Source organism: Capricornis sumatraensis, chromosome 3 (genome assembly GCF_032405125.1).
Source record: "Capricornis sumatraensis isolate serow.1 chromosome 3, serow.2, whole genome shotgun sequence".
In the NCBI taxonomy this organism is placed as follows: Eukaryota; Metazoa; Chordata; class Mammalia; order Artiodactyla; family Bovidae; genus Capricornis; species Capricornis sumatraensis.
In genome coordinates, this window is record NC_091071.1 from 20,989,361 (window position 1) to 21,011,573 (window position 22,213).

The following is a 22,213-nucleotide window of genomic DNA, read 5'->3' on the forward strand; positions in this document are numbered from 1 at the left end:
TGGGATTTTCCAGGCAAGAGTGCTGGAGTGGATTGCCATTTCCTTCTCCAGGGGATCTTCCCGACCCAGGGATCGAACTCGGGTCTCCCACATTGCAGGCAGATGCTTTACCATCTGAGCCACCACGGAAGCCCTTCATATGCCTAGGTTATATGCAAATACTATAGACCATTTTGTATTTTTTTAAAAACTTGAACATCTGTGGATTTTGCTACTTTGGCTGGGGGCAGGATCCTGAAATCAGTCCCTCACGGATACCAAGGGAGTTACAATATATAAAAACAATACCACTGCACATCAGCTTTCATTTTATACTTTTCAGGGAACTTTTGTGTGTACTGTTTCATTCATTTCATTTTGTCATCATGACAACACTGTGGGAGCAGTACAGAAAGTGAAACTCGCTCAGTCATGTCTGATTCTTTGTGACCCATGGACTGTACAGTCCATGGAATTCTCCAGGCCGGAATACTGGAGTAGGTAGCCTCTCCCTTTTCCAGGGGATCCTCCCAAACCAGGGATCAAATCCAGGTCTCCCGCATGGCAGGCAGATTCCTTCCCAGCTGAGCCACAGTGGAAGCCCAGGAACACTGGAGTGGGTAGCCTATCCCTTCTCCAGCCGATCTTCTCCATCCAGGAATTGAACCAGGGTCTCCTGCATTGCAGGCGGATTCTTTACCAGCTAAGCTATCAGGGAAGGCAGTGCAGAAGACATCATCAAGTCCACTTTGAAGATGAGGAAACTGAGGCCCAAAGACACCTCGGTACTTGCCTAGCTACCGCAGTGCAGGTCTGTCATTGCCTCACAGCCTGTTTCTGGATGTCTCCCTAATGCCCAGTCCTGTGCTAATTCCCAGGGATACAATTATGAGCCACAGAGTGATAGTCCCTGTTCTCTCCCAGAGCTTCTAGTCTAGTGACAGCAATAAACATGCAACACATACATTAAATAAGCTATTTAGTGATACCTGGGGTTCCGTGATAAGTGGGATGTGATAAGCCATTTAGTGATAAATGGGGTGAAGAGAAGTAAGTGGTGTATGTGCGAGCAAACAGCACAGTCTGCGAGGGAGGGTTTTCAGTTTGGAATCCAGCTTCATGCTTCACTAAGGTTGGGCCCAAGCCATGGGCTTGGCTGTTTACTCTGAATTCAAGGATTGGAGTGGGCTTCCCTGGTAGCTCAGCTGGTAAAGAACCCGCCTGCAATGCAGGAGACCCTGGTTCGATTCCTGTGCCGGGAAGATCCCCTGGAGAAGAGATAGGCTACCCACTCCAGTATTCTTGGGCTTCCCTTGTGGCTCAACTGGTAAAGAATCTGCCTGCAATGTGGAGACCTGGGTTCGATCCCTGGGTTGGGAATATCCCCTGGAGAAGGGAATGGATATCCACTCCAGTATTCTGGCTTGGAGAATTCCATGGACTGACTGTATAGTCCATGGGGTCGCAAAGAGTTCGACACAACTGAGCGACTTTCACTTTCAAGGATTTCAATGCTGCAGAAGTACCTTGTGGTATCCTAGGTGTCAGTCAGGTATTATAGTGGGGCCGTGATGTTTTAAAACAGTCCTTTAAATTAGCTTCCAAAGAAATGCCTCTGTTAGGATGAAGGAGTGATTTGCCAGCATCATCTGTCACCTGGTGGGTCACAGAGTTGTGGTCTTAGTGGCCGTCCCCTTCCCCCTCATCGTGAACATCTCTTAAAGCTGCTCTGCAAGATGAAAAAGACCGTCTTGTTACATAGAGATTTGTTTGTGGTCAGAGCTTTATAAGTCTTGACAACGCTTTGCAGGATAGCCTCTGAAGATGCTCTCATTAGCGGTTTGTCCAAAGCTTTGTAATTCCTGGTGTCTCTAGGTCTGGAGAGTTTATGATGACACCACTGTTAATTTTTCTTTCCCCATAGGTATGTGTCTGACTTCACTAGTACTCTTCACTCAATACGAAAGAAGTACAGACTGGATGATATTCCCCTCAACTCTCTTTTTCAAGAAGATTGGACGGCTTTTCAGAATTCCATTAGGTAAAATGGGAGTAAACATATATAAACATATATATATAATAGTGTATAAAAATGATAAATGTGGGGTTTTTTCTCTTTCACTGTCTCCTCCACCTCCTGCCCCTTTTAAAGCAAATACTCTAGACGCTGCAAACAAGCCAATAAACAAAAAACAAACATCAAAGAGATCTGTCTTGCTCTTAAAATATTTTCAGAAATTCATTAGGAACTCATCTCCTTTGGTGATTTAAGTTTTTTGTCTGGCTTGAGATTTTTTTCCCCTCTTAGCCTATAGTTTTTGCAGTAAGTTAGAGCTTTTATATTTTAGAAAATGCACAGTTGATTATAGCCTGTTTCTGGATCTAAGTGCCACAGTACTAAATGGTAAAGCAGTAGTCTTTGGCCTGCAAAGAGCCGTATAAGAGTTCCATGAAAGGACTTGAGGTGACCCTCCTGAATTGTTGTGGACAGCCTCCAGGGTAGCCTTGTGTGACGTGTGGGCTGCTTGGTAGACACCCTGTTGCCCCAAACCCTGAGGTCTGATCTGAGTGTGACTGGCAGTGGCTTGAGGCATTTGGCCCTTGATATGTCCAGCCAGGGAATGCAAATGCTCGCCAGTGGCCAGATCTGACCTATGGACAAGTTTTGTTTGATCACAGGATTAAAAAAAATTTTTTTAGATTATTTGCCAGCATGTAAAACCAGATTTAACATAATCCAGCTTTCCAACATCATGTCAAAACTGGTCTCTCTGGAAGCACTGGGTCTGTGTCGCCCCAAGGCCTTGACCTCTACCTGGGGTTGGAAGCCGAAACCCCTGGTTGACGAGGTAAATGTCCTCTGTTCTGTTCTCCCACTCCTATGAGGCCTATCAGCTGTACTATTGGCCTGAGATAAAAAGCAATCCAGAAATTTCTTTTCCTTACAACCATTCTTCACAGACATGTGTTCTGGAAAGGCAAGCTGCTCTCCCCTCACTTACATTCCTTGCCTGACCCCCTGGGCTAGGTAGCATGTACAGGGTACCCATGGTGCACGTGGGTCCAAAGACCATCTTATCAGGGTAAACCCTGGACCTCCCAAGACCATCTGGAATATCTCCTCACGGGCTCTGGTCTGAACTTTTATTTTTTGATGAAATTTAATGTTCTTGATGCTAATATCCCTTATCAGCTGTGGCAGCTTGGTACACCAGAAAATATTACGCACGAAGTTGTTCTGTTGTACCTGATGTGAATGTAATATTTCACTTTCTCATAAACCTTTCTTATGATGGAATGCCTAGATATCTTGGTGATGATAGGCACTTTTAGAGAAAGTTAAAAGTTAACTAGCCCTAAGATGTTTTTAATCCTTGGATTTGTCCTGACATTATAGTTTGGTGTTGAAGGACTCAGTGGCTGGAGTTTGAGGCCTAGCATAAAATTACTCGGAAATTAAACAAATATTAAATTCAGACGTGATGATCATTCAGGCTTATCTCTCAGAAACAAATGGATTAAACTCATCTGCCTTTCATGTGATCAGAATGGAACATAATTCTAATATCAAAACAGTTTTCTCTTCTATGCCTGGCAAATAGCAGGCATCTCACAAGCATTAAATAATGAATTTTGGTTTTTAAATTTTAGAGACAAAAGATTTCCAACCCATTTTTGTTTGTTTCTGTTTTTTTTTTTTTTGTCACACTACAAAACTTGTGGGATCCTAGTTCCCTGACCAGGGATGGAACCCAGGCCCTCAGCAGTGGAAACTCGAGTCCTAACCACAGAGCCACCAGGGAATTTCCTCCAACCCATTTTCTCAGAGACAAAAACCAAGAGCAACTTCAGTATTTTCTGTGCGTGCTAAGTTGCTTCAGTTGTGTCCAACTCTTTGCAACCCTATGGACTGTAGCTGGCCAGACTCCTCTGTCCACGGGATTCTTCCCGTAAGAATACCAGAGTGGGTTGCCATGCCCGCCTCCAGGGAATCTTCCTGATCCAGGGATCAAACCTGGATCAGATCTTTGAGGTCCCCTGCATTGGCAGGTGGGCTCTTTATCTCTAGCACCACCGTGTATTCTGGGACATGTTAAATTATTTCAGATCACGTTGGATAGAGCTGTGATTCATAGCAGGGAGACCCATGACAGAGGAGTATCAGAAAGGACCGGAATCTCCCTTTTACGTGAACTACTAATGAATGAAACATTTCAGATCAGCCCTCTAAGTGGGCTTCCCTGGTGACTCAGACGGTAAAGGTAAAGAACCTGCCTGCAGTGCAGAAGACCCAGGTTTGATCCCTGAGTCGGGAAGATCCCCTGAAGAAGGAAATGGCAACCGAGTCCAGTATCCTTGCCTGGGAAATCCCATGGACAGAGGAGTCTGGCAGGCCTCCAGTCCATGGGGTTGTGAGGAGTCTGACACCACTGAGCTCAAAGGATTAACTGCTTTCCCACAACGCAGCACACAACAAAAAGGGTTGAATACTTAGAATTTTTATGAATGAGACAGTGTTTGTCCTGTAAATGTCAGCATTCCAGATGCTTAAACTTGAAGTGCTTTTTGTTTTGTTTAGGATAATAGCCACCTGTGGAGAGCTCTTAAGGCAATGTGGGGACTTTGAGCAGCAGCTGGCAAACAGGTAGGAGGGGCCTGGGGGTGGGTCCCTGGGCCCAGGTTTAGGGAAGAACTTGATTGAGTACACAGCACAGTCTGACGCCTCAGCGCTCCAGGGCTCTCTGTACCTAGGATACGACGCGTCAGTATTGTCACCATTCAGCATTTATTGAGCATCTAAAAGGAGCAAGGCCTGCTTGGCAGCGGGCACATAATTTTAGTTAGATATGAAAGTCTCAGCCTAATTGAGGAAAACAGTACATGCTATCTCCAAATTATCGGTGGGCTGGGTTCCTGCTGCAATTGTGAGTCAGTTATTGGAAATCGAAATAAATTTCGCCATAGAAATGGTGTTCAAAGCATGGTGAAGTCCCCAGGGCCAACCTACAGAATCGGGCTGAACCGGGCCAGCCTGCCGTCTGGGTTCTGCCCCAGGATTCTGTGTTGCAAAGTGGGTGTGTGGCAATGAGGATTTCTGGGCTGGGGTCTGGAAGGTCCCTTCTGTCCCTTTCTCCATTCTGATACCTGCCCCGAAGGGACCCCTCAGAGGGCTCCAGCTGCCCAGATGCTCTTGTTTCTTTCTTTCAGCAGAATCTCATTGTCTCAGTGCAGCTGAGTTCTCTGTTCTGCAGGAGTTCAGGGGAAGAAGTCTGAACTCAGGTGGTGTGAGGGCCTAGCATCTGTCCCTTCCCCTCTTTCTGGGATAATTCTTCATTGTCTTAAAGCCATCTCTGCAAGAGGGGCTTTCTGGCAGTGGTACAAAGTGAAAAGCAAGCCGAGACCTCGGACTGGGTGGACGGTAGGGGCGAACTGCTGGGGAAGGAAGTCAGACCACCCTTGGGGTCAGGGGCCTGAGCTGGTCATTTCTTCTCACAACTTTTGGTCTGCTTTCATTTCTGACCCCATGGATTGCCTTCAAGTCACAAGACTTTTCATGATGGCTCTCATTATGGGGAAAGTCTTGCTAGGGGTTGGGGGTGGGGTGGGGTGGAATGAGCAGCTATTGGGGTTCATGACTCCCAGACAGCCCAGCACAGAGGTTATGTGGCTTCCTGGAACAAATAAAACCAGGACATCACAGGCATACAATGGAGTGTGTGTAAATAGTGTAAATGATGAAGTGAACGCGCCCTTCCTCCCTACTCCCACGCACACTTACGCTCACATTCATATGCAGGTGTATACATACACACACACACACGTATACATGGTGAAGGGAGCTTATGGTGGAGGGTAATTAGGTCTGGGTTCACAAAGGGCCTGCACAAAAACGTGAACATTTTATATTTACATGTTTAAAAGAAAAACATGTAGCTTATTATTTTCTTAATTACAGTAGTAATTACATCCTGGGTCCAACTCATTGCACAAATTAAAAGTTCACAAGTATACAAAGTAAAAACTGAAAATCTCACCTTAAAAGTTCTTCAGAAGAAAACAATTACAGCCCTCCACCCCTGTCACATTTGTTGAGCTTCTGATATTAAGAACCTTATCACGTTAACTCATCAGTCATCCCGGGGGCTCAAAAAGATAGGTCCTCTTCTTATCCCCATTTTTACACGTGAAGAGACATTGAGGCCTAGAATTTGGCACAGGTAATAGCTTATTCTAGAAAAAGTTACTTGTTTTTGGCTGTGCTGGGTCTTCATGGCCGTGCGGGTTTTTCTCTAGTTGTGGCAAGTGGGGGCTCCTCCCTAGTTGCAGCGCTCAAGCTTCTCATTGCAGTGGTTTATTTTGTTGCAGGGCATATGGGCTCTAGAGCACAGGCTTAATAGTTGTGGCGAATGGGCTTAGTATTTCTGTCGTATATGGGATCTTCTTGAATCAGGGATCAAATCCGTGTCTCCTGCACTGGCGGGTGGATTCTTTACCCCTGAGCCACCGGGGAAGCCGCAGTAATAGCTTTTTAAGTAAAAGAAATTATTTGTGGAAAGAGCTGTGTCTGAGGTGATGCAAGTAAGAAGCAGTGTTTGAACAGGGATGTCCGCTGAGTCATCCTGAGTACATGTCACACCCACACCGTCCTTCCTCAGAGATGGTTGTCCGTCCTTAGACTTGTGTCTCTCTGCGTGCATATCAGAAGTCTTAACCATATCAGAACATACAGGCTTGCCTTAATCTTTTAATGAAGATGAATATTACATTCTAAAGGGCAAGGAAGGATCTGGTTAAGAAAATGCATGGGGCATTCATAGATAGGTAAAGAGCAAGCTCTTGTAACTGCACCCCAGCGAGGCTGAGTGCCTGGCCCAAGCTCTCTGGTGTGATGAGAACAGATTGAGTGTATCCATGGGAACCTTTTTAAGATGTGGCGTCATTCTGGAAGCACTGAGCCTGGAAAGGGAAACGAGTAACAGTCACCATCTGTATTCCAATCAGGGAGCCCAACTGTTTGGCCTGTAAAACTTATCTTATCTCCCCATCAATTTCACCTGCAGAGCCCAGACTATGACTTAGGACCACTCCCCCAGGGTGGCAGCCATGGTAGCTCGAAACACTCCAGATTACTTGAGCAACAGGAGAGACATTGGCTACTGGGCTTTAGAGATCACCTAGGCAGGTGAACATTTTGACAAAGATCATTTTGTGACTTATGGGCTGAGTGAAGCCAGGCCGAGTTGGGTGTCACCCGAGGGATTTCTCTTGAACTCGGGCGACACACAGGAAGGTTGCCATGGCTCCTCTATGCTTTTATGGTGCCCACTACCGATTTTTGGCACAGTGGCATTTTCACTGGGACACAGCTTTAGTAGGGCAGTTCAGTGGGGTGATGAGGTTTGGAGAATCCAGAATAAATGTATACATTTCCCTGGCTGAGGCGTGAGCAGCAGCTTTTCAAGAAAAGGAGATGTGTTGAGGAAATAGGTGGAATTGGGATGTTCGTCCCTCCCTCCTTATCATGTGTGGACTTAACTGCCTTCTCCTGGCCCGGCAGGTAGCCCAGCACTGGCACATATTGGGCTTTCCTGTTAATCTCTGAGCTTCTGGGCAGGCTCTGTTGTATTTAATCATCTGAAAGCACCGAAGCCTAGCTTAGAGCCCATCACAACATGAGAAAATATTTCTTTTTTTAAAAAATGTATTTGCTTTTGGCTTCACTGGGTCTTTGTTGCTGTGCAAGGTCTTTCTCCAGTTGTGGAGAACGTGGGGCTTCTCTTGTCGCAGAGCATGGACTCTAGGGCACGTGGGCTCTATAGTTATGGCCAGCAGGCTTCCACTCCCTGGCATGTGGAATCTTCCTGGATCAGGGATTAAACCCGTCTCCTACACTGGCAGGTGGATTCTTAACCACTGGACCACCAGGGAAGTCTGAAAATGCTTCTTAATGAATAAGGAAATCAAGTTTTCATTTTTGCATTGTTTAGTTCACAATACTGGGAAATACAGATAACAGGACATCAGAGTCTAATGATGAGATCATCTCATGGTGACTGGTTGAAGTGGAGGCTAGGGAAGAATGCCATTATTGCCTTAGGGCTGGAGCTGTGTTTATTCCAACATTTAAAAATGTTGGATTTGGTTTCTATTGTAGAGCACACTATTCAGACATTTTAAACTGTTATCTGTAGTATTTGAAACATTCCCAGTGTAACTGCTCTTCTTCACCTTGGATGGCAGAATGATGCCACTCGCTAGCTGCCTGAGACTGAAGCATGAGCTGCAGTGACCCTGAGAAGGAGAGCTGACTTCCTGGAGGGAAGAGATGAAAGCTCAGCTCTCAGCTCCCTGCTCACCAAATCCAGGGCCACCTGGGATTCACAGAGTAATTATGGAATGCCTGTTCTGTGCCCAGCACTGTGCTTCGGTGGTTCAGTTGCTCAGCCATGTCCTACTCTTTGCGACCCCATGGACTGCAGCATGCCAGGCTCCCCGGTCCTTCACCGTCTCCTGGAGCTTGCTCAAACTCAGGTCCGTTGAGTCGGTGATGCCGTCCAACTATCTCATCCTCTGTCGTTCCCTTCTCCTCCTGCCATCGATCTTTCCCAGCACCAGGATCTTTTCTAATGAATCGGCTCTTCCCATCATGTGGCCAAAGTATTGGAGCTTCAGCTTCAGCATCAGTCCTTCCAATGAATATTCAGAACTGATTTCCTTTAGGATTGACTGATTTGTTCTCCTTGTAGCCAAGGGACTCTCGAGTCTTCTCCAACACCACAGTTCAAAAGCATCAATTCTTTGATGCTCAGCCTTCTTTGTTGATATATGACTACTGGAAAACTCATAGCATTGACTGTACAGACCTTTGTCGGTAAAGTAATGTCTCTGTTTTTTAATATGCTAAGTTTGTCATAGTTTTTCTTCTTTTAATTTCATGGCTGCAGTCACCATTTGCAGTGTCTTTGGAGCCAAAGAAAATCAAGTCTATCACTGTTTCCATTGTTTCCACATCTGTTTGCCATGAAGTGATGATGGGTGCCATGATCTTAGTTTTTTGAATGTTGAGTTTTAAGCCAGCTTTTTCACTGTGCTCTTTCACTTTCATCAAGAGGCTCCTCAGTTCCCCTTCAGTTCAGTTCAGTTCAGTTCAGTCGCTCAATCGTGTCCGACTCTTTGCGCCCCCATGAATTGCAGCACGCCAGGCCTCCCTGTCCATCACCAACTCCCAGAGTTCACTCAGACTCAATGTCCATCGAGTCAGTGATGGCATCCAGCCATCTCATCCTCGGTCGTCCCCTTCTCCTCCTGCCCCCAATCCCTCCCAGCATCAGAGTCTTTTCCAATGAGTCAACTCTTCGCATGAGGTGGCCAAAGTACTGGAGCTTCAGCTTTAGCATCATTCCTTCCAAAGACAACCCAGGGTTGACCTCCTTCAGAATGGACTGGTTGGATCTCCTTGCAGTCCAAGGGACTCTCGAGTCTTCTCCAACACCACAGTTCAAAAGCATCAATTCTTCGGCGCTCTGCCTTCTTCACAGTTCAACTCTCACATCCATACATGACCACAGGAAAAACCATAGCCTTGACTAGACGGACCTTAGTCGGCAAAGTAATGTCTCTGCTTTTGAATATGCTATCTAGGTTGGTTTTAACTTTTCTTCCAAGGAGTAAATGTCTTTTAATTTCATGGCTGCAGTCACCATCTGCAGTGATTCTGGAGCCCCCCAAAATAAAGTCTGACACTGTTTCCATTGTTTCCCCATCTATTTACCATGAAGTGATGGGACGGGATGCCATGATCTTCATTTTCTGAATGTTGAGCTTTAAGCCAACTTTTTCACTCTCCTCTTTCACTTTCATCAAGAGGCTTTTTAGCTCCTCTTCACTTTCTGCCATAAGGGTGGTATCGTCTGTGTATCTGGGTTATTGATATTTCTCCCGGCAATCTTGATTCCAGCTTGTGCCTCATCCAGCCCGGCATCTTGCATGATGTACTCTGCATAGAAGTTAAATAAACAAGGTGACAGTATATAGCCTTGACGTACTCCTTTCCCAATTTGGAATAGGTCCATTGTTCCATGTCTGGTTCTAACTGTTGCTTCTTGACCTACATACACATTTGGCAGGAGACAGGTAAGGTGGTCTGGTATTCCTAGCTCTTTAAGAATTTTCCAGTTTGTTGTGATCCACACAGTGAAAGGTTTTAGTGTTGTTGATGAAACATAAGTAGATGTTTTTCTGGAATTCTCTTGCTTTTTCTATGATCCAGTAGATGTTGGCAATTTGATCTCTGGTTCCTCTGCCTTTTCTAAATCCAGCTTGAACATCTATCTGAAAGTTCTTGGTTCACATACTGTTGAAGCCTCGCTTGGAGAATTTTGAGCATTATTTTGCTAGTGTGTGAAATGAGTGCAATTGTGTGGTAGTTTGAACATTTCTTTGGCATTGCCTTTGTTTGGGATTGGAATGAAAACTGACCTTTTCCAGTCCTGTGGCCATTGCTAAGTTTTCCAAATTTGCTGGCATATTGAGTGCAGCACTTTCACAGCATCATCTTTTAGGATTTGAGGTAGCTCAGCTGGAATTTCATCACCTCCACTAGCTTGTTCGTAGTGATACGTTCTAAGGCCCACTTGACTTCACATTCCAGGATGTCTGGCTCTAGGTGTGTGATCACACCATCGTGATTATCTGGGTCATGAAGCTCTTTTTTGTACAGTTCTTCTGTGTATTTTTGCCACCTCTTCTTAATATCTTCTGCTTCTGTTAGGTCCCTACTGTTTCTGTCCTTTATCGAGCTCATCTTTGCATGATATGTTCCCTTGGTATCTCTAATTTTCTTGAAGAGATCTCTAGTCTTTCCCATTCTGTTGTTTTCCTCCATTTCTTTGCATTGATCTGAGGAAGGCTTTCTTATCTCTCCTTGCTATTCTTTGGAACTCTGCATTCAGATGGGTATATCTTTCCTTTTCTCCTTTGCTTTTTGCTTCTCTTCTTTTCTCAGCCATTTGTAAGGCCTCCTCAGACAGCCAGTTTGCTTTTCTTCATTTCTTTTTCTTGTGGATGGTCTTGATCACTGTCTCCTGTACAGTGTCACAAACCTCTGTCCATTATTCATCAGGCACTCTATCCATCAGATCTAGTCCCTTAAATCTATTACTCACTTCCTCTGTATAATCATAAGGGATTTGATTTAGTTCGTACCTGAATGGTCTAGTGGTTTTCCCTGCTTTTTTCAATTTAAGTCTGATTTGGCAATAAAGAGTTCATGATCTGAGCCTCAGTCAGCTCCCAGTCTTGTTTTTTCTGACCATATAGAGCTTCTCCATCTTCAACTGCAAAGAATATAATCAATCTGATTTCGGTGTTGACCATCTGGTGATGTCCATGTGTAGAGTCTTCTCTTGTGTTGTTGGAAGAGGGTGTTTGCTATGACCAGTATGTTCTCTTGGCAAAACTCTGTTAGCCTTTGCCCTGATTCATTTTGTACTCCAAGAGCAAACTCGTCTATTTGCATTCCAGTCCCCTGTGATTAAAAGGACATTTTTTTTGGTGTTCTAGAAGGTCTTGTAGGGCTTCATAGAACCATTCAACTTCAGCTTCTTCAGCATTACTGATCAGGGCATAGACTTGGATTACTGTGATATTGAATGACTTGCCTTGGAAACGGACAGAGATTGTTCTGTTGCTTTTGAGACTGCACCCAAGTACTGCATTTTAGACTCTTTTGTTGACTGTGAGGGCTCCTCCATTTCTTCTAAGGGATTCTTGCCCACGGTGGTAGACATAACTTCTTGGCTAAGTGCTGGGAATTCAGAGATGAAGAACACTTGGTGTGTTTCAGCCTCACCATCTGATGGAGAGGAATGGGAGAGCATGTGCTAAATGTATAAGAGGTGAGAGGCTGGTGAGGTCAGAGGACTGAGGCCTGAGGGGTACGATTGGGCACAGGAGAGCAGTCCCTGTAGAAGGGGTAGGATCTTTCCAGGGGCACCAGGGAGAGGAGAGCATTTCAGATCACAGCAGCCTGTGAGCAAGACATGCAAGGGCCTGAAGCATGCTGGGTGGGCTGAGCTGGGGGTGGTTGGCATGGGAACAGGAATGTCTGTAAGCCTATAGGGGCTCCAGTGATGGAGGGCCCTGGGTATCATGCCAGGCATGTTTAGTTTTATCCTGTGGGACACTGGCATGTCTTTAGGAAAAAGATAAAATCAGATTTGTATTTAGAAAAGATCATTCCAGTAACCCTCAAGGACAGATTAAATGAAGCAAGGAAGGGATGGCCACTGTGGTCCAGGCAAGAAACAGTGAAGACTTGAAAGTAAGGCAGTGGCAGGGACAGGCCATGGTTCCATGGAAAAAGATCCGACCAGAATGACCTGTGGGCATAAGAGACAGGGAAAACTGACTTGACCTGAATGGCAGAGGAAGATAGCTGCTTGTGTCAGCTCTGGTTCCTGAGGAGGATCCTGTCCCCAGCATTTGTTTGCAGATTCAGGCATTTCTTGATGAAGTCATGGGATTTGTTTTTGAAGAAGTACCTAAAAGCTGCTGTGTCCAAAGTTATGCTTTTCATAAGAAATCACGGTGAAGGAGGGGTTGGGGAATTAGGCATGGTTGAGATGTACAACAGTGTCTAGTCTCCTGGCCCCACAGGTTCGTATAATCCTTTACACATATAAATGTGTGAGCCAAGTAGTGAAGTTGGGCTCAGGAGGAATGGAGCGAAGGTTTTCAGCGTCCATCAAGGGAGGTCATCTTCAATAGAGACAGGGAGTCTACTCCCCAAGCCACGCTAGAGGTTGATCTTCCCTTAGAACCTCCCCGCAGTCTTTGTTCCTTCTCAGGAAAGCGCCAACTTCCCTCAATATGTCTCTCTGAACTGCAGAGTAAGCTTTTTGGTGCTGATGGGCACAACAGTGCAGAAGCCCAGTATGTATGAGAGCGTGAGTCCCGTGGGTAGAGTTGTGCAGGGAGCTCCAGGGACGAGCTGTCCCACTGCCAAGTCCAGTGCCTCTGTGACCATTGGCCTGGTGGCTCCCTTGGCTTTGACCATTCCAAAGAGATGCTCACAGAACTCATATGTAGAAAGTGCACAGTGTTCCGGATTGCAGTGAATTGACAGCTGCCCTGAGGCTGGGCGTCATATTAGGACGATGGCATATTCTGTTAAAGCGTGTTAAAACAGGAAATGAAAACGTCTGGTGTTCATCGTGCACCTGACGTCCACCTCCCTCCCGAAGGATGAATGGCATCTGTGTGCCTCATGAGGAGGTCCTGGGATTCAGGGAGGAGCGTGAATGCTCCAAGAAGGAAGTTCCATACACGTGGCTCAGGACATAATGCCCATCGCTTTCATTACAGGATTTTGTCCACAGCTGGGAAGTATCTCTCTGACTCCTTCAGCCCTCGGAGCCTGACCGGTTTTCAAGATAGCATCTTGACAGACAAGAAGAGCTCTGCCAAGAACCCATGGCAAGAATATAATTACCTCCAGAAAGATAGCCCTGCTGAATATGGCAGTTTAATGGAAATACTTTATACCCTCAAGGTATGAGACCAGACTGATGGCATTCTTGTGCTCTTGAAAGCTTTTCCCTTGTCACTCACCCTTTCCCTAACCCGGCTGCTCTGCCCCCTGTGTGTGGGCCCTGAGCTGTGGCAAAGCCTGCTCCTGCGTCTCTGTCTCAGTTTTGTTGGGGTTTTAAGAAGCCGAGCCACTAAACCGGAGTCGAACCAACTGAAGCACAGTTGTAGGAGTCAGATTAACAAAGCTTTATTACTGAAAGATAGGTTGGAAAATGCAGCTCTAGGTCTGTAGCCAAATGAGCTTGCCATTCTTCCCCCAGAGTTAACTTGTCAGCAGGGTGGGCTGAGCTGGACGGCCCTGGACTCCCACACAGGGACAGAACCTGGGAAGGTGGCCCCCAGCCCAGCAGCCAGGGGAGGAGCAAGGGTAGAGAGAAGCCAAGCACGAACACCTCCTCCCCCAGCGCAAGCTTCTCCATGTGGCAGCACAGGGACGTGGGAATCAGCGTTAGATTTGTTTGTCTGCAATAAAACTGACCTTGACTTTGAGCTTTGGGCCCCCTTGGGTTCCAGGGGCAGAGCAACCTCCTGACAAATGGAATGAGCCATAGGCTCCCTGAGAATAACCCGAGGTTCTTAGCGGTCCATGGCATCCTTTCCAGAAACTTCCTCCCCACCACCCCCAGTCTGATTTGAATCTCAGTCTCTTGGTGATAAGTAGAGGAGATAGTACTGTTCCCAGAGCACCACATTCAATCTGAAATTGTCTGTTTGGGCCTCACGCTCTGGAGGTGAGCGCACAATGGCCCTCAGGATGTGTCTGAGGCTTCAGCGTTGCCCTCGCAAGGGTCTCCCCCACCCCTCTGCACCTTCACCTACCACCTGGCTGCGTTTGAGCTTGGCAAACACTTCTCAGAGCCATTCTGCAAGTTCGCTCATCCATGCTCTGCGATTAGGTTAAAGCAACTCCGTTTATCTTTATTGCTGATCTGATTTATGTCTGTTTGTCGTTATCGGTTCACTAATAATAGCAAAACGAAGGTTACATTTTCCACCTCTGTATTTTCTCAGGCTATTTGGAATACCTTGGGACTCACACGGCGGGGTGCATGCTCTGGTGTACGGCCGAGAGTTATTGACCTCCCTGTGAATCAGGGCTCTGCCTGTCACTCTTGTTTCTACTTGACACATCTCAATTTTTTTTCCTTTCTTCTGTACCCTTGAGGGACAGTCACAGGTTAATTTTTCGTAAACTGTCACTCCATGAGCTGATATTAGTTTAAGTGCATCAGAATCACCTGGGAAAGTGAATACAATACCCAGACTTGGTGGTTCAAGCAGATCCTGGGTGTCTGTGACTCAGCGTGTCCCCACGGGGTCCCGAGCACAGCCAGGATCAGAAACCATCACTGTCGAGAACCCTCTTGCTGTTTTCCTTTCAGTGGCTTTTCAAAACGTTTAGCTCATCCCTCGGTTGCATTCAGGGCCTAACAACCTGCCTTCTGCATTTTCTTGTCATAGGAAAAAGGGTCGAGTAACCACCACCTGCTGTCCGCGTCGCGATCGGCTCTGACTCGGCTTAACCAGCAGGCCCACCAGCTGGCTTTCGATTCGGTCTTCCTGCGCATCAAACAGCAGCTGCTCCTCATTCCCAAGATGGATGTGAGTTTCCCACCAGTCAGCCAATGCGCCTGCTCACCCCCTGTGCTGGACCTATCATCCCTTTCCTGGGCATTAGGAGGGGCCCGCTTTGACGCTCCTGGGCTAGAAGCCTCACTGCAGAGTCACTGTTCCCTTATAATTCATTGTTTAGCATGACTGTCTTGTATATATATATATATCTATATATTTTTTTTTTCTGTTCCCAAGCAATTTATTCTTCTTAAAGGTTACATAACAGATCATCACTAACCCCTGCCAAGGGGCTGTCTCATCTTAATAGTGGTCACTGCGACGCTGTGGTTTCAGATTGTTTTTTGGGATTATTCCTCTTGCTTGATTAACTTTCACCATTTGGAGAAGCTTACCTGTGGCCTCTCAGGGGGAAGCAAGGGAGCTTATGTGCCATTGGATAGGCTACGGCTACTCAGAGGAGCTAGCTGTCTGATGAGGTCGAGCTGTTCTCCTGCCAGATGTTTGTGGAGACTTGGTTCTGGAACTTGACCCAGGAGAGTGCCTTACCGGGTGTGGTCTGGTGTTTTTGAGGGGAGTTTGAAGGGTAATGCTCTTTTCTATCTTTGATACTCTTGCTGTTTGGTTATTCTTGGAATGCCTTGCTCCCTTTTCTCTTCTCTGCTTGTCCTTATTGCTTTTCAAGGAATTGCCCCCCCAGTCCTCTGTTTTCTCTACTGGCTCTTGACTTTCTCTGGGTCCAGATCTCAGGTTTCCTTTCAGATTTCTGAGACAGTCCCCTGATTAATTTTTCTTACGGACTTCTCAAGTCTATTTGGATTTGGCTTTTTATCATTCTTTGTTCTCTTTTTGGAAATTAGGATTTTTTTAAAAGATAATTTTGGGGGGCACTTCCCTGATGGCTAAGACTCCTCACTCCCTTTGCAAGGGGCCTGGGTTTGATCCCTGGTGAGGGAATTAGATTCCACATGCTGCACCTCAGACCTGGCACAGCCAAAATAAGTAATGGATGAAAGAAAGAGAGAAAGATAATTTTGGGGGGAAGGACCCATTTATGGGCTTTTGCTCACCAATAGGTCCTTTGCTTTCTGCTGTCCCCTGGAAAATATACTAGATCGGGAGCTGAGGGCCACTCTCTCATCCACTGTACGATTTGGTCAAGTCTTGTGCAAAATGCTGTGAGGTCTTCTCTAACCAGATCTTACGTTGCAACCATGGGTGGGTGGTGTGGTGGCTATTGCTGTCACATCCTAGCAGAAGCGATGTCACCATAGCTACACCCAGACAGCCATATGTGGTCTTGCTGGGTCACGTGGCCGAGGCTGTTAGAGCATTTCCTTATCCTTAAAATGGGGATACAGTGATGGTCATCATATGAATATGTGAAGATTAAGTGAGGTTTCGTATATGATAGAATTTAGCACAATCCCAGCCCAGAGTAGTTGCTGAATAAGTAGTGGTTTTCTTTTTTTCTGTGATTATTAGTTTTTAAGAGTAATGATAGTTTTTAAACATAAAAATTACTCATTTTTCAGAAATTCAAACAATACAGGAAAGTACAAGGAATAGAAGCAGTAAGCCCCTTCAAGGTACCTCCATCCAGAAATCATCAAGCCAGATATATCTTCCTGTCCATTCACATGCTGAGGGCTGGGTGGGCATTGGTAGATAGATAGTCCACAGGAAGAAATGGAATTGTACTACTCATGCTGATTTTTAAAAAAATCAAATGTGTGCAACATAGATTTTATTTGACTTTAGAAAACAAATGAACCAAAGGAATGGTTGAACTTGAGATAATAGTTTCTTCACCATGAAAGGTATCAGTTCCCAGAAGATCTTTGCAAGATCAAGAAAGAAAGATTATAAAAATTCCTGGTAGATGGAGTCACTGTTTTTGTTAGTCACGTTTCCATTTTAGATAGATACTAGCATTGATTCCGGAGAAGGCAATTGCACCCCACTCCAGTACTCTTGCCTGGAAAATCCCATGGGTGGAGGAGCCTGGTAGGCTGCAGTCCATGGGGTCTCTAGGAGTTGGACACGACTGAGCGACTTCACTTTCACCTTTCACTTGCATGCATTGGAGGAGGAAATGGCAGCCCACTCCAGTGTTCTTGCCTGGAGAATCCCAGGGACGGGGGAGCCTGGTGGGCTGCCACCTATGGGGTCGCACAGAGTTGGGACATGACTGAAGTGACTTAGCAGCAGCAGCAGCAGCAGCAGCAGCATTGATTCACCTGCCCTGAAAGCCGATGGGATTAGCATTCCTTCTGTCTCTCATCTCCCTTCCCCAGCCTCCCAGGTTTGGTTGTTTTTATCATTTTTATTTTGTCAGAGGTTGAAAATCTCAGCCTCCTGTTCTGAAACCTCAGTTCTGCCAGTTATTTCGTCTTCTTCGCCATTGAGCTGGGCTTGGTGCCTCCACTGTCCTTTCCCCTCTACTTCTGTGGTCCATGCTCACTGCTCTGCCCCGTCCTCGGTTGCCTGATCTCACCTGCTCATTCAGGCCTCACCGCAAGGGCTCGGGCGCTGGGAATGGACGCGGGCAGCTCTGGAGATTAGGGGGAATTCTCCCAGTGCGCCCGTGCAAAAGCACACAATACAAAGGCAAACACTTTTGGCCTCAAGGATTTGAAAATTAAACCCTGCTCATTAAATGTTTGTTTTTAATGTTTGCTGGTAAATAGTGTTGCCCTTGTCCATTACAAGAATATAAACCAACACCATATTCCCTTTCAAGGTAGGCTGTTGAAGTTTACTTACGTTACCTGGTGACAGACGGTTAGAAAAATCCCTTTGAAGGAAATTTTGAGTTGAAAAATAATCTGCACCATTTCCTTGTTGACCTCTTCAGGTCCACCCCTTCTGCCCACCGTTTCAGGCCCTCCCACATCAGTCCACCCCGTCTCGCCCTTACCCCCAAGTACTTTTCCACTCTGGCTCTTCTTCCCCTCCACCCTCATCTTAGCCAGCCCCCTCCTCTGTGAAGCCCTCCCAGGGCCTGCAGCCCACGGTGCTTGTGCCTTAGATGCTGTGCCCTTTCCCCACGACTCAGCCCTGGCCCCTGGCTGCCCCCCTCTCTGCCTGCCCTGGCCTTCACCACCTCTGCTCCCTCGCTGAGCCCCTCTTTGCCAAGACTGTACCACCAGGTTGCACGGTTGCTTCTTTCTAGATCCGTCTCCATCTGTTTCCATGGCCACTGCCCTGGTTTGGGTTCTCGTCGTCTCTGAATTGTTTCTTGAGCCTCTCCACCCGCAGTCCTTCTGAGAATTGCTGCATCCATCTTCATAAAGCACCACTCTGATTTTTGTCTCTGCACATTCAGATCCCTTCTCTGGCTCCTCACAGTCAATATGATAGTCTATTTTTAAAACTTTTTATTATGGGAAAATTTCCTACATACATGCAAGAGTAGAGGGAAGAGTAGAATAAACTGTGCATCTTCATCACCCTGCTTTGACACTGATCAACTCTTGGCTGTCCTGGGTCATATATACCCCCTTATCTAAAATAAGAGCTCTAGGGGCTTCCCTGGTGTCACAGTGGATAGGAAGCCACCTGCCAGTGCAGGGGACACGGGTTTGATCCCTGGTCCGGGAAGATCCCACATGCCACAGGGCGATGAAGCCTGTGCGCCACAACTGCTGAGCCCGCGCTCTAGACCCTGTGCTCCGCACCAAGAGAAACCGCCTCAGTGAGAAGCCTGCACTCCACAACACAGAGTAGACCCTGCTTGCCACAGCCGGAGAAAGCAAAGTAACAAGGACCCCGCGTAGCCAAAAATAAATAAATAGAACTCTCAAAATAATCACAGTACCATAAGCACCCCTAAAAGGAAAATTAAAAATAATTCCTTAATGTCATCAATTAATGTTCAAATTCCTAATTGTCTTATAAATGTCATGATTTGAATCAGGATCCAGACTAGCTCTGCACATTGGTGGGTATGTCTTTTACATCTCTTTTGAGACGTAACAGGGTACCTTCCCATCTTTCTCTCTCCCTCCCTTCCTCCTTCCCTGCCTCTTTCTCTTTTCTCTCTCTTTCTCGTTACCCCTTTTCTTGGCCTGGTGTTCACACTGTGCATTCTCTTTCCAGCCTTTCCTCTCTGCACCTCATGCGTCCTCTGGCCAGCCCCTTCTCTAGCCACCTTGGGCTCCTGTTCCTCTGTACTCTTATTGTATAAAATCCACCACTGAGAACTCCTGAAGTGGAAGCCTGTGTGTGTGTGTGTGTGTGTGTGTGTGTGTGTGTGTAGGGGTAGGGGTTGGGGGTCTAGGCTAGGAATGTGTCAGGGGGTCTCGGTTCCCTAGGGAGAGCAAGAACTAAGATCAGCCATTTCTTTGTCTCTCCCTTCAAAGCCTGGCACAGGACAAGCACTCAGTGTGTGTGTCTGATCCTTGTGTCCCTCCCTGTGGGGGAGGGGGGGAGTTAATTGAAAAAAAGTAGGATATTTTGAAATGAAAGGATTCTCAGAAAAGAACAAGAAGTTTAGAAAACTGTAGGGGCAGGGCTGGGGAAGAAAAGACTTTGTTTAGAGCAGGCAAATTAAGAGTTGAGTTGGTGCTCAAGAGCGTGGGGAGGAGAGCTGCAGCTTGGCCTGGGCTGGGAGCCCAGGGGCGGACATGGTCACACCATTCCCGGAAAGCTACTTAGAGGATCAAGCAACCAGATCGGTCTCAGGTGGCTGCAGAGAGCAGCTACCATGTGACCTCAGGAGTCCCTCCAGGAGTCCAGCCAGCAAGGGCCTTGCTTTCCAGGCTGGCTCTAGGGTGGCTTGGGTAAGAATTAAGAAACTAGACTTCTGTGTGAAGGTGTGCCGGGCTGACCTCTGTAACCATGTGTGTACCGGTAACTGGCCTGACTCTATAGAGGAGCCCAGGAAGGCTCCACAGTGATGTCGTGGTTCCACTAAATGCCAAAAGGAGACATGTCAGTGCTGCAGGTCTCCAGACGGGCGTTCAGGAGAGGACAGAGGGGCTGCCGGTGGGGTCTGGAGCATCCTTCTCATCCCTTTCCCACTGAGTTCTGAGTCAGCTGAGACCTAGATCCAGGAAGCAGGTGGATCAAAAGCAGCAGTTTTACCTTAGTGGCAGCAGTGTTGGTGAACACGGTTTGGATATTCCTGTAACCAGACAGGGCTTCCGACTCAGATATGGTCTCTGGAGAGGATTTTAGAGGGGAGTCCTGGTCTCTACAGAGTGCAGGCTGACGACCCCAGAGTTAGTGAGGCTACCTGTGCCTGGCAGAGAAACCCAGAACAAGAATAACCAGCTCTTTCTCTCACCTTCCAAGAAAGGTGAACAGAGAGTGTCGGTTCCCATTGAATAGTTGAGTTGAGAAGGTGGGACTTCCTGCTTTGTAGATTTTTATGGATCAGAAAGGATGCAGAGAGAAAGAAAGGATTGCTTCCTCTGTGGCGGGCTTCCCTGTGATGACTGGAGGAAGAGAAACCCCTGCTCTACCACGTGGCGATGACGCCAGAGGCCTGCGCCAGCGCCTGCGGTGGGTGCCGCGTTCTTTGTGTGCTTTCCCGTGCTGCCTGGGCGCTGTGACCCTGACTGCTTGCTCTCCTTCCTTCTTTAGAGCTGGAACACTGCTGGCATTGGAGAAACCCTGACCGATGACCTGCCCACCTTCAGTCTCACCCCACTCGAGTACATCAGCAACGTAAGAGCCTCTGCACACTTCGCTCTGTGCTGATCACAGCATCTGAGACCACTTCTTGTCTGACCCTTCCAGGTGCAGTGGTCCTGGCTGCCCCGGTGCTGTCTGGACCTGTGCTTTGGGACAGTCTCCATCCATAGCCAGGAGTTTAAGGAAATGCAGCTGACTTCCTTAAGTCAGCTGATGAAACACATGTGGATTTTGGAGCCTAACACATTCCTGCCCCTGCCCCATCCCTCTCAATGTGAGATGTAGCCAAAACCTGAGGGCTTCAAAGTGTGAGTCCAGTAGGACAGGGGTCCCCAACCTTTAGGATCTAGTGCTTAATGATCTGAGGTGGAGCTGATGTAATAATCAGGAGTAAAGTACACAATAAATGTAATGCACCTGAATTATCCGCAAACCCCAGCCATGGAAAAGTTGTCTTCCATGAAACTGGTCCCTGGATCAAAGATGTGGGAGACCATTGCAGTAGGAGATTCAGAACTTGGGAAGATGGGAAGCATGGTGGTCAGATTCTTCATGACTTTTCAGAAGAACAGTGTATCGTAGTTCTGAGTTCAAATCCAAAGAAACATGTTGTGAGCACCTACCTTATACCAGGCCCGTGTGCTCATGTTTAATTTCATAGCAGCAGGTACATCTCTTCCCTGGTGGCTCAGCCGGTGAAGAATCTGCCTGCAATATGGAAGACCTGGGTTTGATCCCTTGGTTGGGGAGATCCCCTGGAGGACGGAATGGCTACCCACTCCAGTATTATTGCTGGGAGAATTCCATGGACACAGGAGCCTGTCCATGGGGTTGCAAATAGTCGGACACAACTGAGCGACTTAATACTTTCACTTTCAAGTAAATCTCTACAAGAATTTTAGTTATACAGGCTTAATGTTAACAAAGAGCAGAGTGAGCCTTGCAGGGGTACAGGGGCACCTCAAGGCCTTTGCCCCTTCACCTTTCACCCTTGGGAGCTGATTGTCTCCCAGACATCTGCATGTGGCCTCTCCTTTCATTGCCCTTCCTGCAGTCTAGCTCCGTTGTTTTTTTTTTTTTAATAGTTAAATCTGAAAAAGTTTTATTTTTTTAAATTTTTTTTAATTGAAGTATACACCAGTTGCTTTTTTTTTTTTTCATTTCATATATGATATTATACATGTTTCAATGCCATTCTCCCAAATCATCCCATCCTCTCCCTCTCCCACAGAGTCCAAAAGACTGTTCTATATATCTTTGTCTCTTTTGCTGTCTCGCATACAGGTACTAATGCGTATGTATGGAATTTAGAAAGATGGTAACGATAACCCTGTATGCAACACAGCTCCGTTGTTTTTAAATGTCAGCGAACCTAAGAAATACCATCCGGGAGCAGCAGATCCCAATCATGTCTTCCCCACACTGTGGGAGA

The 22,213-nt window shown here is 46.7% G+C and overlaps 1 protein-coding gene across 1 annotated transcript in view; it reads left to right on the forward strand.

Moving 5' to 3' along the window:
- COG7 (component of oligomeric golgi complex 7) overlaps positions 1–22,213 on the forward strand; it is an 89,898-nt gene that overhangs the window by 48,011 nt on the left and 19,674 nt on the right. The window contains exons 10-14 of the mRNA XM_068968792.1: positions 1,904–2,020; positions 4,559–4,624; positions 13,345–13,531; positions 15,031–15,171; positions 20,731–20,814. Coding sequence (XP_068824893.1) covers positions 1,904–2,020; positions 4,559–4,624; positions 13,345–13,531; positions 15,031–15,171; positions 20,731–20,814 — 595 coding nt within the window. The remainder of the gene's footprint in view (positions 1–1,903; positions 2,021–4,558; positions 4,625–13,344; positions 13,532–15,030; positions 15,172–20,730; positions 20,815–22,213) is intronic.